We start from the raw sequence: 16,874 nt of genomic DNA, 5'->3' as shown, positions 1-16,874 counted from the left end.
TTTGGCAACCGCCGTCTGATCGATGCAACTGAAAGACGGGTCACGCTCAGACGTGATTTGATTTTGTTTCTAATATATCAAATTAAACATTATCTAGTTCATGTTGCTAATGATAGCTTCTCGGGGAAATACAACCGACGAGCTCAGCTAATCAAATCTGTCTGGTTTAGGGAACACGCTACGGATTGATCATTATGTTTGGACTGGGTGATGTTGCCTCTGAGTATTGCCATGGCTCATATACTCTCGCCATGTAGGCCTACTGTGACTGTGAGTGGCAGTAGTCTACAGTGGGCCCTTACCGAATTACGTTTATCAAGAAATTTTACTCGGTCCCGGCACTTTTCGATTGACTATTTCAAAGTTTTCAGAAATAGGTTTTTCAAAAATTCATTTTCATTAAACAATAATGCCAATTTTTTAGCGTTCGCTGTTCTTTTTCAATGTACAAATGTCTATTAAAACCGCAATGAGTGAAATCAAATACGTTTTGACCTAACTAGAACAACCTGTATCTGGGCCTGAAATGGGGTCAAAATTGCACTTGCAACGAAATACGTTATACAAAAAAGTACAGGTACTGAACTACTTTTTTTAAAAACAGCACCGAATACTGGTACCGGTACATTTTTCGCCAAGTATCGGTACCGGTACCGACTGTACATTCAAAGTAACGACTGCCCACTTCCGCTCATTTCACACAGATTGTGACGGGTTGAAACTTGAACATGAACACAATAAGTCTGTTTATATTATTTGATTTGTAGAAACTTATTGACACTGATTGCAACAAAACGGACACGAGGACCAGGCACATATCACTTTGCCACATTACAAAAGTGTACCGTACAGGAAATGTAGGCTTTGCAGGTAAATTAAACAGTTGTGCTATGTGGACATATTTCGGGCAACTAACAAACTGCGATGAAAGAAGACATCGAATCACAATAAACTGATCCAAAAGGATTAATCAATGTAAAAAAAGCTTGAAAAGCTGATACTTTGAAGTGATCGAAAATGAAATACAAAAAGCAGCTTTCCACAAACTCATCAAAAAAATAATCTCAACCAACTTTTGCTAGTCAATCAAATGTTTACGACTTTCCTACGTAAAAGTCATTTCGAGGCAATAAATACTTTTTCTTAGGTTAAGGGTTAGGTCGCGACCACAGTATATTGAGCATTGGCAACTACAACGGAATAGTAAATTTATCAAGCAAGGTTATTAAAATAAGGTTAGAGACACTTTAGACTTTTCAGCAACTGTTCACATGACGAGGCTGAAATACCACAACGTGCGCACAAAAAACAAACAAAATCACTTGTGTGTTGTACACAATTTCCACAAGTGTACAAAAGTACAGTTTTACGTTTTTCACAGTGAATTACAGTTTGACTTTTTGCTACTGCTCAGTAACATTGCAGTGAAAAGACAGAACCTAAACGAAGAAATTTTGTACGGTTTTTGTTACGACCTCCATCTGAACTACTGAAAAGAGGTTTTTGGCATTTCTCAGAAGAGAGATATTAGTACTACTGAATTGGCATGATCGACTTTTTCATACAAAGACAGCTAGAAGACAAATTTGATGTCTGTGAATTAATGAACAAAACATAGAAATAAAACTTGTGATTGCGACAAAATATGACACATCTGTGCATGCAACTGTTAAGGACATAAATGCTGGTGGCTTCGTCAAAAACATTGATTCACAAATTGGCAACAATCGATGGAGCAACATTCACTAAATCAGATGATGTCAATAAACCATTTACACCCAGGACAAGGCAGTGGAAGTCTGTACCAATGAGTTTCTTGGCGCATGAGAATGTTGATGTAGCAATGATTCTCCAAAAACATCTGATGTGTTGACAGAAGATGTGGGATCCCTTTGATGTATGTTTTGATGAGCTTCATATGATGCGTTGCTATATGACTGGCCCTCTGTGTGTGATGGTCTGTAGTGTCTTGGTGCAGGTTTTGGTCTTCGGTGACTGAAGTACGAGATATGATCCAAGTGCTCCGGCTTTGGAATGGATTTAGAAGATGTCACTCTGCGTTCCAAATCTTTTTGCTGGAAATACCGTTTCGAGCCAATTTCAGTCTGTTTGTCATGTGATCTTGATGCTTGAGTGGTCTCTGCACTGTAGCAATCCTCATAAGTTTCATTGCTATATGATGTTGTGATTTGTTTGTGAGTGTTGGCATAATAACTTTCTTGATAATCTTGTTTACTGGAATGTTTGTTCTCAGTTGCAGAGTTGCACACATATTTATGACTTGTGTGCGAAGGGTCAGTTTGCAACCTTACAGAAGTGCTACCAGTGCTATGTCTCGTATAACTGCGTGTGTGTGAAATAGGTTTTAAACTGTTGATGTGTGAAGAAATAGTAGTTCGAGGATGAGGTACTGGCTTGTGCTCAGGAGGAGGAATGTAGAAGGTGGAATGCTCAAGGCTATCTCCAGCAGAAAAAGAGCGATAGTGTTTTCTGGGAGCAGGCTGTGGATAATTCATGCTCGGCTTATAATGATTATCGAGCTCCAATCGCCTGCCAATTACTACTCGTTTTTCCATGATGCACGGTGTTGCACCCTCAGGTGCAAAGTTCCCTTGTGCATTCTGATGAACATCCATTCCATCATAATGCTGACTGGCATCTTCACTTTGAGAGCGGTTATGGAACAAATTTGGTGTATGGCTTTCATCAGATGTTACGTGTTTATCTCGGGGAGAATGTGTTGGTGGAGTATGACCAAAATAATAATCTTCACGCTGACGTCCTTCTGGATTGAATGTGTTTAACCGAGGAGAAAATATGTGGGAGTGTTCATATGATCTACGGCTAGGAGGAACTTCATCATCGCAATTTGATCTTGCTCGACTTCGATTGCTCACAGATTTTACTTGAGCGGATTTTGGTCTTGTGTAGGATCGGGTCTCAGCTACTTTAGAAGAGACACAAGTTGCACTATAAGGTCTTTTTGAAGCAGGTATATGATCATATTCCTGGGTGAGATAAAAACTTGGAAGATTATGCAAGGTCTTACTGTCGTCATGAACTGTTTGATTCACTTTGTGACCTTGATTACGAGTTTGTGAACAAACAGCTTGATCAACAACTGTTGAACAACAACCTTCCTCGCTGTTCTGAGAACTTGCTTTCACTTTTTCAGATGGATTTTCAACATTTGTACCAACTAGTGCAATGAAAGAGCCATAATGAGATCCTTTCTTCATTGCTTCTTCTTGAGGCATAGTATAACATTGCACACTCATTTGCGGACTTATTTTATGAGTCTCCTTGCGTGACATTTTATTTCCATCGGTATCTGGAGTGTGCTGATTATCACACAAATCGGTAATGTTTTCATTTAAGTCTAATTGTAAAAATTTCTCTTCAGTTTGCTTGTTGAAAGTTGCTGGGTTGTCAGTTATACTCTTGATTTCATCTTCTTGCATTGGACTTTCACATAATTCTGAATTTTTTTTGTTTCCTGACACAATCCCACATTTTGAGTTTTTGTTAAGCAGACCTAACTGTTCAGAAGCAGTCATTCTTCTTGGTATAATAATAGAAGATGCAGTGTCTGCAATAGAATCTGCAGTTAACTCATCAAAACTGCTGTTAGAAACTTTAAGCCTAACGTGGGTAGACGTTGTAGACTGGGTTTTTGTATCACAATCCAAATTGCTTTTTGATTGTTCACAGGGTCCTTCTGCAGACTTTGAACAGGGGCGTTTTTTATTTGGTTCGCAATTTATGGTTGAAATTACAGCATCAGCAGTCATACTTTCAAGTGCCCGACTCATTGTTTTACTTTCTTGGTATATAGTTGGAAGAGACCAAGCATCATCCGCCTTTTCAACTTTCTGAGAGGGAAACTTTGTGTCTTTTTGTCGACTAGAAATGGCGGCAAAAACTGGCTCTCCATGAAGAGACTGCACAGAGTCCACACGTTTAATAGATACCATAACGTCTGTGTTTTTGTCGAGTGATACATCATACTTCTTTTCATTTGAAGAAAAATTATATTTTGATGACTGAACCAGATGATCAGAAATGGTGCCTTCTCCGTTTCTGCTTTTACCGGGATCTGTTTTTGTTCCACTATCATTACCATCTAGAAGAGAAATGTTAAGAAGCTTATACACCTCACATAGATACATCTTGTACCTAGTATTCCAGGAAATACAGCAATTATTTTGTAAACAACAAATATAATGAGACACTGAATAGTGCTAGGTATTCACAAAAATCATTACCTTGTTGAGGCAAAAATAGTTTATTAGTTGGCTTGTAGCTTAATGGATCAAAATCAAGTCCTTGTTCTCCCATTACACCAGGAAAATCTGACGACAAACCGGAGAAGGGACTACTGCATCTAACCGTTGGATCTAAGTTGGGATTTTTCTTTTTGCTAATTGTAAAGCACATGAAAATGTTAAAGGTATAACTTCAAGGAGCAAGAAATATTGACTATTTGCTGAATAGTAATTCAAAATAGGAAATTACAAAAACAAGCAACATACTTATGTGCCATTGCCTTGTCTTTGAAGCCAATCATGTGGTCGTTGCACAACCTCATATCTTCATCAGTATATATGACTCCCGCTGGCCTTGAATGTCTCGTGTGACTGTTTCTCCGCCGATGTGACACATCGTGTATTTTTCTTCGTAATGACACCGTTGAAGAATCCGCCATATGAAGACGTGGATGGGGCACTTGGGGTTCAGGATGACTTCTGTCAGACAGACCGGGTTCCTGAACAAACAAAGTAAATGGAAGGGAGAAAGATCCAATCAAATGTGCATCTGTATATGTTAAGCAACTTCACAACAATTGAAGTTAATGCATATGAATATATATATCATTAATAGATATGATAACATAGTCTTGGACGTGTGGGCAGATTAATGGTTACTTCAATTTTTTTACATTTTACTCCATAAACAGCAACGACTAACCTGCTCCGTTAATGCAAAAAAGTTAAATGATGTCAAAGTGGATCACTAACCTCACAAGACACTGCATGAGTTAAAGGTGGTCGTATAAAATCAAGTGATCTTTGTGAACCTGAAAGTTTCTGTTGTGACCCATGTGAAGAAATCAAGGAATCATCACTATGGCTTCTCCTTAATGACGCTGTAATGAAACAACCAATAACGTTTTATCTCACATTGATGGCAATCTGCTTTATGTATGTGTACTGTGCACAGAATTGGTACGTTAGTAATGTATTAACCTTTTCTTAACTTCAAATATATCTATGAAATCCTTCATCGTCAACACTAAGATCATTTGTAAAAAGCATTTTTCGTTACTATCAAACTCACAATGTCTGTGACATTTTTCGGAAGGTCCATGCAAATGAGCTCCTTTTCTTAGCAGGCTTCCAAGCTTTGTTTTCCATCCTGATCCATGACTTGTTTGAGAAGAACCTGCCTGCTGCTTTGGTTCAGTCCAAGCTTCAGTAGGACTTGATAAGGGTTCAATATAGTGTGGCACAATGCGACCTTTTTAGGGAAAAACAATACAAATAAAACTTCTATTTAATAATAATATAATTAATTCGAGTGATATTTTTATAAGACAAAATTTAAATGTTACGTTAAATACAATAATGAATTTCACATCCAACTGCATCCAGGTGCAGTTTTGTCACACTACCTTGCTTTTTTATGTTGGTTACTTTTCGAGATTTTGATACTGTAGTTGGGGATGTTGTACTATGTGTTGCTGTATTAGCCGTATCTTTTTTGTAATGACTTGTCCTGCAAAAAAATACTCACAAATAAAAAGACACCAATATATATAGTAAGCAAAACACAATTCTGGAAGGTGTAGTAATAAGAAGAAAACAAGTATACCATTGTTAAACACAAGGGAGCGTAATAAACATATTGACAGATGACTACATTTAACAACTTTTTAACTGTTAATTGAGGTGATTTAGTTGAACTAGATGATATTTAACTTAAAGTTTTCAAGACAAAGAAAACTTTACTTACTATTTTGTTACATATAAGAGTGTTCCAACAAATGATCTGGCAGAGAAATTAGTAACATGCAAATTCTTTCAAATGAAAGTGACAGGAAAATGCTACAGCAAGTGCTTAACTGACATGCAATCCCATTGAAACAGTAACACGACAAGTAGAAAATTGTTCACTTATATACAGTGTATAAATAAATTTTTATTCACATGCAATGTGCAAAGAGCCAAGTGTAATTCTCAACTCATCAAAAGACACCAATAATAAAGAAAAAATTTCATGCAAATGAAAACTTCAAGATCACTCCAAATCATTTGTGTGAGAATATTTTTTATTGTTGATCAAGCTTGGAGGTTTGTTTTATTTAATGTTTATATGTCATGTTTAATTTAACCCTGATCTTTACAAAAGCTGGTGTAAGTCACACCTACAAAGCTAGTTCGCAGCTAATAAGCTACTACAAAATACTACAAACTTAGTAAAAAAGACAATTCAGGGGTTAGATTTAGCTACATGTTCATATTTCTACAATATTAAAAAAGAAAAGAGGTACAAAGGTGAAAAAGACAAAGCCACCCAAGATGAAATCACAACCTTGAGGGAGAATTTGGGTTAATTAAAAAGACCGATTGGCAAAGATTGTTTATTCAAGAATAAAAAATTAATTGAAAGATTATTAAAGCTGTGAAGATTTTCTGCGAGACTCTTTGTCTAATTCTTCAGTACTGCCATTACTGTCAGCTATAAGATGGCTTATTGTAATCTGGCGATTTCGTCGCTTTTGGGGATCGCCATAGGACCTTCGTCTGCATGGTAGAGTATTAACAGGTAACACAGCAAATATATCAGAAAGCTTTCAGCATAACACACAATGGTTTCGTTTAGTAACTACATTCACATATTATTCATTGTATCATGATACATATTCATTTCAATGGTTCTAGAAATTGACTGGATGTTGAGGATATTGTATATAGATTATAGATAGTACAGTACATACATGGTAGTCAGCATTTTAGCAGTATATAATAATTATTATTTAAATATATTATACCAAACAATTGGATCATTTCTTCTACAACTTTTTATAGGCTGATATAATCAGCCAAAATATATGTATAATAATTGAATAAGGATACATATTGAATAAATATACTTAAGAACTGTTAGTGTTACGTAAACTAGTAATGTTACGCTTTAGAAAATGCCTATTGTATGCAAAAAAGGGCATGGACCAATACCATTGGGAACAACAAAACTAGATGTTAATTTGATATTAACATACGCATTTTGTAGTTGTAAACATATTCATTGTAGGCACTTGCACCATTTGTTTGTTTTTATTGCAAAAATTAAACATACACTAATAACATTATTGCAATTTGAACTTTTCAACTAAAAGTTTTTTTCCAGCTCATGCATGCAAGACACATTCCTGAATGATTTGGTATAAAAAAGAAAATCAATCTTAGCAGACTGATATAAGTCTTGTAGTGCTCATGCTTAATGTGCATTGAATATGTCCACAGGGATTTATGCAATAATAACACATGTTACTTTTCCCGTACTTTTGTTAGTCAGTTGCACTATAAATGCTCTAACACAAACAAACATAAGATCAAGACGAGAAACAAAATATCAAAGAAAATGTTTAAAAAATTTCTGAACTCCCTACAATTGTAGCACCAACATGTAGCCAAATACAGTACTATCAAATCGACACCTGTTTAGTTTCAGATAAAACAGAGCTGTAACAGAATCATATACATCTCAGGCGGTGTTATTCAACGAGGGGCAATATCACCCTCCCCACTTTCCCCTATGGGGATTTCATGCATGACATGGACGATTTTGTCAATTAATTATCAGAACTAGGGGGATATTTTAGTTACCAAGGGGGCAGCAACAGTGAAAAATGTAGTAAAATTTAAAATTGAATCCAGGTATCACTCAAGTACTATATATGCAATTATGCATAATAAATACCACAATTGTCTTGATATGAAAAAGAGCGTAAGAAACGCCATACATACAACTCATGATAATCAGCTTGCAACCTGCTTGGAAAGGGTTTGCTGGTAAACGCAAGGTGCAAGACTCATACTAGTTCACATCTGGTGATTTTTGGGATTTCATAATGGTTGCTTAGTAAAGGTATTTACATAAAGTTTTTTTTTGCTTGAATTCGTGTTGTGCCAAGTTTATATTTAATATATTGCAATAAAGTATTTTCAAAATCAAAAAACACATTTAGACTATTCTGAAAACATAGGGAACAATTCTGAGGCAGAACTACTATAGAGGGACAGTTTTTCAAAACAGGTTGCTCCAAAGGATCTCTCAAGTGGGATGTTTTGTGGTAGGATGACCAGGAAAATTTTAAATCATTATACGTATGGACATTCTAGAACAAGCTGTAAATATTCTAAAACTATGACAACAAGCAAAATATTTGAAACAAAACCTATTATACTCTTGCAGTGAAACAATAAGTTGCATATGTAATTGCAAGACAACATCTGAATTTCTCAGCAAAACAAAATATGTTGCAAATGATCATTAAGTTATTGATTATTTATAAACAGGTAAAAAATTAAAAAAAGTCAGTTTCCCGAAGAACTTGAACCAACCTTCTTTCAAATGAGCCTTTTTGAGTATTTGAGGATTCACGTAATCTAGGAATCGGGTACTCTGCTGCGGAAAATGATGTATTTTGGCTTCCTGATGACACGGCAGTTGGAGTTACAATGCCAGACTTTGATCGAGCCTGTGCTTCTTCCAGGCTAATCAACTTTGGAGATGGCAAAATCATAAGAGATCGTGGCCTTGGAGGCTTGTGTTCTGTAGTACGATTAAAGCAGGCAATTGCAAACACATCCAGCAGTGAAATACATTTCAAGAAAATTTTTAACTATATAACAAAGTCGAGACTAAATAGTTAAAAATGTATATCAAACCTGCATCGTATTGCACACTTTGCAATTTATCACTGAAAAGGATGTCACCGTTTACAATCAGAAACTCAGTAACCACAGACTGTACCCTGGCCTCAGTGAATGCTGCCAAACCCGCCTCTAATTCTCTTGAACGAAGAAGATTAGGTGCCCACACTATGGCAAGGTTACGACAATGCATAGATGTATGATCATCATTTTGTGCCATGAATCTCAGATGCATGATAAGGTGCTTTAATGTTCTGGAAAGTAAGTATTCTGGTTTGATATTCGCATAAAAAATGAGTTAAAAACCTACCTTGAACACATGGATTTTTGTGTTGTAACAAAAAAATGATTTAAAATACCGATAATGTGGAGGAGGTAACTGTTGGATAACATCATGAACTCTGAGTAATCTTTCCTCGGCTTCGAAATCAGTAACAGCCGAAGCAAATCGATTGTAGAGTTGATACGTGAGCAGAGGGTTAGGCAATTCGCTACAAACACACACATTTTGGGAATTTAGTTAATTGTTACGCAGCAAAACAAATAATTTTAATGAATCACAATGCAAAATGATAAAAACCAAACTCACACACACTGTTAAAATATTACCGAAAGTACAACTTGCATAGTCCAGCAACACTGTGTGGATCACAAACCAAATTGCCATCTCTGGACATTCCAGGAACACGTCCGGTTTTGGGCAGGCCAACAATATCTTTTTCAAGATTAGGCCGACGGTCAGAATCAAATTCATAACGTAAATGCCTTATGTGGGAGGCAACTCCCGAGATACGATAGATGCCGTCAACAACACCATGTTGCTCAACAAATTTAGTGCAATCAGAGACAACAGAAGGAACTAAAACAGGTAATTAGATTTATATTAAATACCAATGTGTACATGGAGAGTTTTGGGGCAAAACTTTGCATATAAAGAACAAAGCAGTAAAGCAAGCAATGGGATTTGAACATGTCAATGCTATTTAGAAACTTCAGTCAAAGATTGTAATTACATACAATATTATAGTTTAAAAAATTATATACTGGTATATAGAATCCATTGTCCAATGTCATGGAATTGCACTTTTTAAGTTCATAAAATGACTTACTGTCTTCTCCAGTCCTGTGCAACAATTCACCAATATCACAACCAAAGACTCTTTCCCTCAGTATTCCTTTCTGCTTTAAATGTGCTTTGCTTGGTCTAGTGTCCAAAAATGACCTTAGAAAGTCCATAAATTTCCCATGCTTTCGTGCAACTAAATTAAAAAAGAATGTTTTCACCTTAGACATGCAAAGGTGTGTATCTAAAAAAAATTGAAAAACCTACTTTCGTGCAAGTTTGAGTAAAGCTCTTTAACATGAAATGAGGTGTACTTTCGTTTTGTAATAGAAATAAAGTTAAAAAGAACGCAAAAAAGATGTTCTGATGAAAAAACGCAGGGCATTGCTATTTTAAGTTTTGTTGATGAAAGTTTATACATTTCATAATTTGTATTGCAAAGCCATGACTTTCATTTAAAACACACACATATAAGTAACAAAACTTTATTGATTTATACAATGCCTTGAGAGCTAATGACCTTCTAAACCTTACCCGAGCAAAAATCTATGTGGACAAGAAATACAGCATATAAAAAAAACAGTGCCATGAAAAAGCTATACATTTTGTAAAATTTCTCCTTACATTTACTAGTAATTTTTGCAGCAAGAATTTACCAAATCAGCTAAATTACTGTCACTAATTATCTCAAATCACATTAATGTAAACAAATATTTGGATCAGCCCAAGGCAACCACAAGTATAAAATTATTTTTAGAATTATAGGAGTTACTTGGCGTTGCTTCTTTATTCACATAAATCATTTAACCAGTTAATAAAATTGCTGAAGAGCATCTTTTATTTAGTTGGTTAAATTTCTCTCGGACTACAAAATAAGTAGGAATAAATTTATATTTAATCACAGGTTTCCACTGTCAACGCATAATATTATATTTCACAAAAATAATGATTTACAGCTATATAAATTTATCAAAAAATAATGAATGCATCTTGTAAATAAATTACTTCTGAAAGATTACAGTAACATAAGATTATTATATTTTTTGCATATTTTAGCAAATATGATAATGTATACATAAACATTCTAAGATTGTTCACACGGTGAGATAAAGTTTTTTATAAAACCACAGCGCATACTTGGTTTTGTTGTCAGCGCACTGTACTGTGGGGGTGAGAAGGGTCGTTCATGTGTCCCAATTACATCTGTAGCACTGTTTATGCGTCGAACACATTGCGAAGGAAATGAACCCACTTTGAGACCTTGCTTTCCACGCCACCAACCACTCACACCCATTTCAATGATGGATACCATGTCCCCAACCTAAATAAACCAATAGAATGGTTTCTGTGTTAAAATACAACCTTATTACTATTACTGGTACATGGATCTATGTACTGAACATCAGTTATACTGTACTTTCAAGTCATTAGCAATGAAGAAGCAACTTTGCAATTGGTGTGCTTATAAACTACCGTACTCTATATAAGGTATATATATAGGTTCCACGACAATTAACTGTGGGAAATTGACCGCGAACAAACTGACCGGGGACAACTGACCGGGGGACAACTGACCGTGACGTAAATTTACCTAGAACCAACTGACCTTAAATCATATTATGACTTAAATCATATAATTTGAATAAACAACAATGCTAATTTGGGTAAAAAATAAAAATAAAATGCGTAGCGGTTGATTTGTGTCGCCGGCCAATTTGTTGCCGGTCAGTTGACCACGACCAATTGTCGCCGGTGAATTTGTTCACGGTCAATTGACGTGATCCCATATACAGTCGAATCCGCTTAATTCGGACACCGGATAACCCGGACAACCGCTTTATTCGGCCAAAATACTCGGGAACGGAACAAAAGTAAAAATTGAACGTAAAAAATTCCCATTAATTCGGACAATTCTCCGCTTAATTCGGACACAGGTTCGCAATTCCTATCGTTACATCGTTAGGTTATGAAACAATAAACAGTACTTGGTTGGTTTTAACACAAGATGCAGTTGCATTATGAGTGATTATGGTGAAACAATGACGATTGATGCGGTAACGATCGACAATGAACTCATATAACGCCAAGCCAGCTTCATATTCGCTTTTACTTCGGTACCATTGCGACCATCTTGTAGAACAGAATGGTACAGAAAAGTTTAGAAGAAAAAGTGAAATTGCTCACTAAAGTAAACGAAGAAAAAAATGACGACGCTTCCTTGACAGTTCGTCATTTAGCTGCGTTGGTGGGGATATCAAAACGTACTTTGCAAGATTGGCAGAAAAATGATGCAAATCTGTGTGAACAACGTGAAGAGACTATGCTTCGTGGACGAGGTTTAAAGACAGAGAGGAAGTGGCTCAGAATGTGCGTTTTATGCGTACTCATTTACTCGTTCTCTTGTGCGTTTTATGCGATCAGTGCCAATTACTGCAGTATAGCGCAGGTGCAATTCAGTTATTACGCAACCGTACAGTATTTTAAATGCGTTGTTTGCCTTTACGCATGACCATGAAATGAACAATTGATTTTCCGCTTAATTCGGACAAAGCCGTTTCTCCGCTTAATTTGGCCAAAAGTGAGCGGAACCAAAGTGTCCGAATTAAGCGGAGTCGACTGTATATATATATAGATATTATATATACAGTATGTACATGCAATCTAAACTAAACTATTCCAGTGTCACTACATCAACACACAAATGTTTACTACAAAGCAAATTGTTCAGATCGTTAAGTATTTCAAAACAACACCTCAAGGCTGAGTTCGTCTTCTTCATGAGCCTGATAACGACGAACTACTCTAGCAGCAGCAACAGCAGGAATATTGATATCGGCAACATCTCCAAGAGCATGAGGAGCAAGGTTGCGTCCATGGTTGTCTGCTTCCAGCCAGTGAAGAACAGGAGCGCAAAATATCTGTTCTCCACCAACTTCTTTATCAGTTAATGATGACAATTTTGTAAGGTAAGTACGAAGTTTTTGTTGTATTTCCTGAATAAATAAATTACAAAGTGATGAGAACAAATTTTGTTTTGCAACAATCAAAAGTCATAAGTTTGAGTGGCAATGCTTTTTGCATTTAAACCACTCAAATTAGTGGCAATACATTAGTTAGATATATCTAAATTTTAATTGCTACTGAAGGACAATGGAGTAAATGCAAAAAGCATTGCCACTCAAACTTATGACTATATTCCATAAGCAATTGAAAATGACTTACATCAAACAGTCTCACATATTAACAAATAATTTCACACTGGCATGTACAGTTGTGCACTGTACAATAAAATTATAAGGTGAAGCGATGCATTTGTAAGAGAGTAAAATTTGACGACTTACCATTTTTTCAAGCAAACAAGCTTCATGGTATACATTTTACATATTTATACAGTTAGGAAAATACTCCAACCAGTTTAACAACTTAGATATATGTTAGTTTCACATCATCAGCTATTGTACAGTTTATCGTTTATTGAGGGCGTATCAAATCATGTTTTTTTGGATTCAGTCACAAACCAAAACAACTTTCAGAAAATAGAAACGAATTCCTTTTGTTGAACCATTTATTTTAGTATTGTATCATAAGTGTTCGCATTATAAAAGTTAACTGAATAATGTCCATGAACTACCGCCTATCTGTATATATAACCAGTGTGTAAAAGACATACTTAGATTTGTGCAACAACTGATATGCGCAACAACAAGCATATTCACTGTGGTTATATTATTCAAGCAATAAAGGAATTTTCATGTCACTGGGTTTAAGACTAGAACGACCAACCACATAAATTAAAAGAAGTATCTTAAATTTTTGGTCTTCGTTTTTAGCTGAGATCTAAATTTGGTCATTTTACCTATTTTGTTCGAATTAATTGCTAATTAATTAATTAATTAATTGGACAGTTCAAATTTCATTGCTGCCTTAGGCCGCTTTTGTGAATTATTATTGCCAAATTGTAACTCACACTTAAGGTCTCCTTTTCCAAGACATTCTCCTGCAAAACTGGAAGATGGGAGAACTTGCGAACAAACACACATTCATGAAGCCAGTTATCCAATATCTCAAAATGCAATAAGCTACGACGTACTGTCCACGAATTACCCTAATAGAAACAAAATAAATATAATACATGGCATCTTGAACACAAACTATACATATAATGACAGATATTAATGCAGCTAACGAAATACCCTACAAAACAAAAAACTTAGGCTAATGCAATACTAAAATTCATCAAACAGCAACCTAGCTAAAACAGGCGTTGGCATATATTGTAATTGAGGTCCTTCTATCCAAGTCTCACCTTGCAAGCTATTCTTACAGAAAAAGCTGGTTTGAGGCCTTCTACAGTGACTGACCCATTAATTCTAATACCATCTTGTGAATCATCAACAAAGGATACCTGATAATATTAATAATAAATGAACTTACATATTTATAGGCATATTTCGTGTGATGTAATGTGCATTGAATTCAGAAGTGAACAAAGTGGTATCCTCTAAAGTACTCTAAAAATGGACTGCTGAATGTAAAATTTGAAATTGAGTTAAATTATTTGGGATAAGATTTATGTTCAGAGTTCCCGTTTAACATTTGGTGTTCAGAAAAATGCCTACGCAAAGTCTTTTCTACAAAATTACATCTGTTACTGCCATAACATAAAATATCATGTACCTACATATATTGCTTTATTTTATAAATTTTGTGTTACTAATACGAATTCTACGAAGTAGCAGTAAATGAAGAAGGGTATTGCCACCACTGGTGTATATTGTTTAATAGAGGCATGACCAAACGGTGGAATGCGATCCGGATCTTTTCAACTTTTTGTGTGGAATATCTTGTTAAGAGATAATAATTGTTTCGTATTGTGTGTTACAATAGCAAGAGTTAAGTTTTATATACGCCAAATCACAATGGTTTTATTGCGAAACAAAACTTGGTTCAAAATATGAAAACAATTTCAATATCAAAATTGACAACCTTTATTTGACCATAGTACACATTTTCGTAATGAAAATGGGCACAGTCTTCAATTCGTGGGAATTTTGACTCCGACAAACCGTCTTCTGTTCCAAGTGATCTGATGAAAACACATACATACAGCTGAACTTTAGAAAAGAATGTATTAAAAACTTCAAACTTTGCTAAAATTTTTTAAAATTTCAATAGTTGTTAATACTGTATTCCATGGCATTTGTAAACAAAACAGTAACATTCAACAGATTCAGACCATAATCTTCAATCGAAAACTTGTGTAATATTACATTCATATTAATAGTAATAAAGTTAGTACATTCCCGAACAGATACAGCATTTACATCTGGTCACAACTCACAAGTGTTGTTATAATTGCAGTTATAGTAGTGAAGTGCTAACTGATTTTTTGAAATGATCTTGCCAACAATGCAACAAAAACATTGTTTGCACCATGTTGTTTAAGCATATACTTATTAGTTCATGTGCTATTTTTCAACAGCTTATAATTAATAACGGTTCATACACAATGATAATCTGTGCTTATCGGTGAAATTTCTAATTCTAGACAATAAACTTATTGCATCCAAGGTTGAAATGCACAATAAACAATAGGAAATCAAACCCATCGTTTACATTTAGACAAAACATTTCATTCGTTACATACTATTATCCATTCTCATGCACACATTCACTATATGAGTGGTGTACTGTATTTACACCAACACCTCAAAATCCTAAAAATAATACGGATATAAATCTACATAAAATATACGAGTAATCTAATAAATATATAAAACATATTTATATTCAGTTTAACCTTGCACTCAACAGGGATGATGAAGGCACTCTTGAGTGTCGGGACTTGGAAGAGGATGGTGTGTTTTGTGGTTCAGTAACAAACGGCATCATAAGCAGTAGTAATGCATTCAGGAATCATGCCACACATTATCCCATGTTTAGCTTAATAACAGCAGTAAGTGTCAGAAGATATGACAATATCAGTGACTTCTAATGCAGTCTTCTATGAACAATTATATTTTGAAACATACCACATAATTCAGTTCTAATGCATACACCAAATACAAGATGAATAGCCTACCAATCTACAAGTTTAGCGGAAACACAAACCCTGATGCAATACTAACATTGTGATATGAGAAGGTTTAGAACTTATTAGTCAAGCAAACAAATAAGTTTTTTGATTTACAAACAGATTAATTTTTTTGGTTTATTGAGAATGAGAAATCATGTCCACTGAGCAAATTTCGTAAATGTGTAATTTTATCTTGGTTATGACAAGTTATCAACCAAAATCGAATGTTTTGTTTCCCGAAGGTGCATGCTCAAACACAAAGTAGTGAACGCATTTACTCTACAAGTGTTCAAAACCTTTAACTACAGTGTTGTTCCACGTTTGAAAAGTGACCTGGGCTAATAATCTACAAAAAAATATGTTCTTTGAGATTCGATAACATAACATTAAAAAGAACATGTTAGATAAATCAAAAACGGCGTCTATTTTACCGGCAGCCGGTTACCAAATTTTGTAAAAAGCTACTTCGGTAAACAGCCAGCAAGTTATGCAATTGGTATTTCCTTACTTTGGTAAACGGCTGCCAGTGAAATAGACACTTATTTTACTGGTGCCGTTTACCGTGATCGGCAATTACGCTAGTTGACAGTGAATTGAAATGTATGCTAATTTCAACTTAGAACCATGTACTAATTTTTCCAACGTGTAAACTAACCTAAAATTAACCCCCTTTGACCCAAACTCTCGCTTTTCTTGATTAAATTACTAAGCTAGCCTGCGCAATGAAATTTTATAAACGTTATTTTTCAACTAAAACCACATTTTATTCCAATGTCTAAATTAATCTAAAACTAAT

General features: G+C 35.1%; 1 protein-coding gene across 1 annotated transcript; it reads right to left on the bottom strand.

Moving 5' to 3' along the window:
- Positions 1-733: 733 nt before the first annotated feature.
- Positions 734-16,026, bottom strand: LOC143445380 (uncharacterized). Its single transcript, XM_076944441.1, has 17 exons — positions 15,803-16,026; positions 14,989-15,088; positions 14,309-14,407; positions 13,970-14,107; positions 12,756-12,995; positions 11,140-11,323; positions 10,049-10,198; positions 9,549-9,798; positions 9,299-9,430; positions 8,955-9,193; positions 8,628-8,838; positions 5,672-5,775; positions 5,338-5,517; positions 5,019-5,146; positions 4,533-4,765; positions 4,266-4,420; positions 734-4,123 (listed from the first exon to the last, which is right to left on the bottom strand). The coding sequence occupies exons 1-17, from the start codon at positions 15,892-15,894 to the stop codon at positions 1,773-1,775; spliced, it is 4,986 nt and encodes a 1,661-aa protein (XP_076800556.1). The 5' UTR covers positions 15,895-16,026; the 3' UTR covers positions 734-1,772.
- Positions 16,027-16,874: the final 848 nt, after the last annotated feature.

This window comes from Clavelina lepadiformis, chromosome 2, assembly GCF_947623445.1.
Source record: "Clavelina lepadiformis chromosome 2, kaClaLepa1.1, whole genome shotgun sequence".
NCBI lineage: Eukaryota > Metazoa > Chordata > Ascidiacea > Aplousobranchia > Clavelinidae > Clavelina > Clavelina lepadiformis.
This window is presented reverse-complemented; position numbering and strand designations above follow the sequence as displayed.

What these genes read in the sequence shown, in the direction of transcription:
- LOC143445380 (XM_076944441.1), bottom strand. Translation starts at nt 15,894, where the DNA reads ATGATGCCGTTTGTTACTGAACCACAAAACACACCATCCTCTTCCAAG. An exon ending in GCACAGGACTGGAGAAGACA is followed by an intron (nt 9,799 to 10,048) that starts GTAAGTCATTTT and finishes TACCTGTTTTAG; the next exon opens with TTCCTTCTGTTGTCTCTGAT. An exon ending in AACCAACATAAAAAAGCAAG is followed by an intron (nt 5,518 to 5,671) that starts GTAGTGTGACAA and finishes TTCCCTAAAAAG; the next exon opens with GTCGCATTGTGCCACACTAT.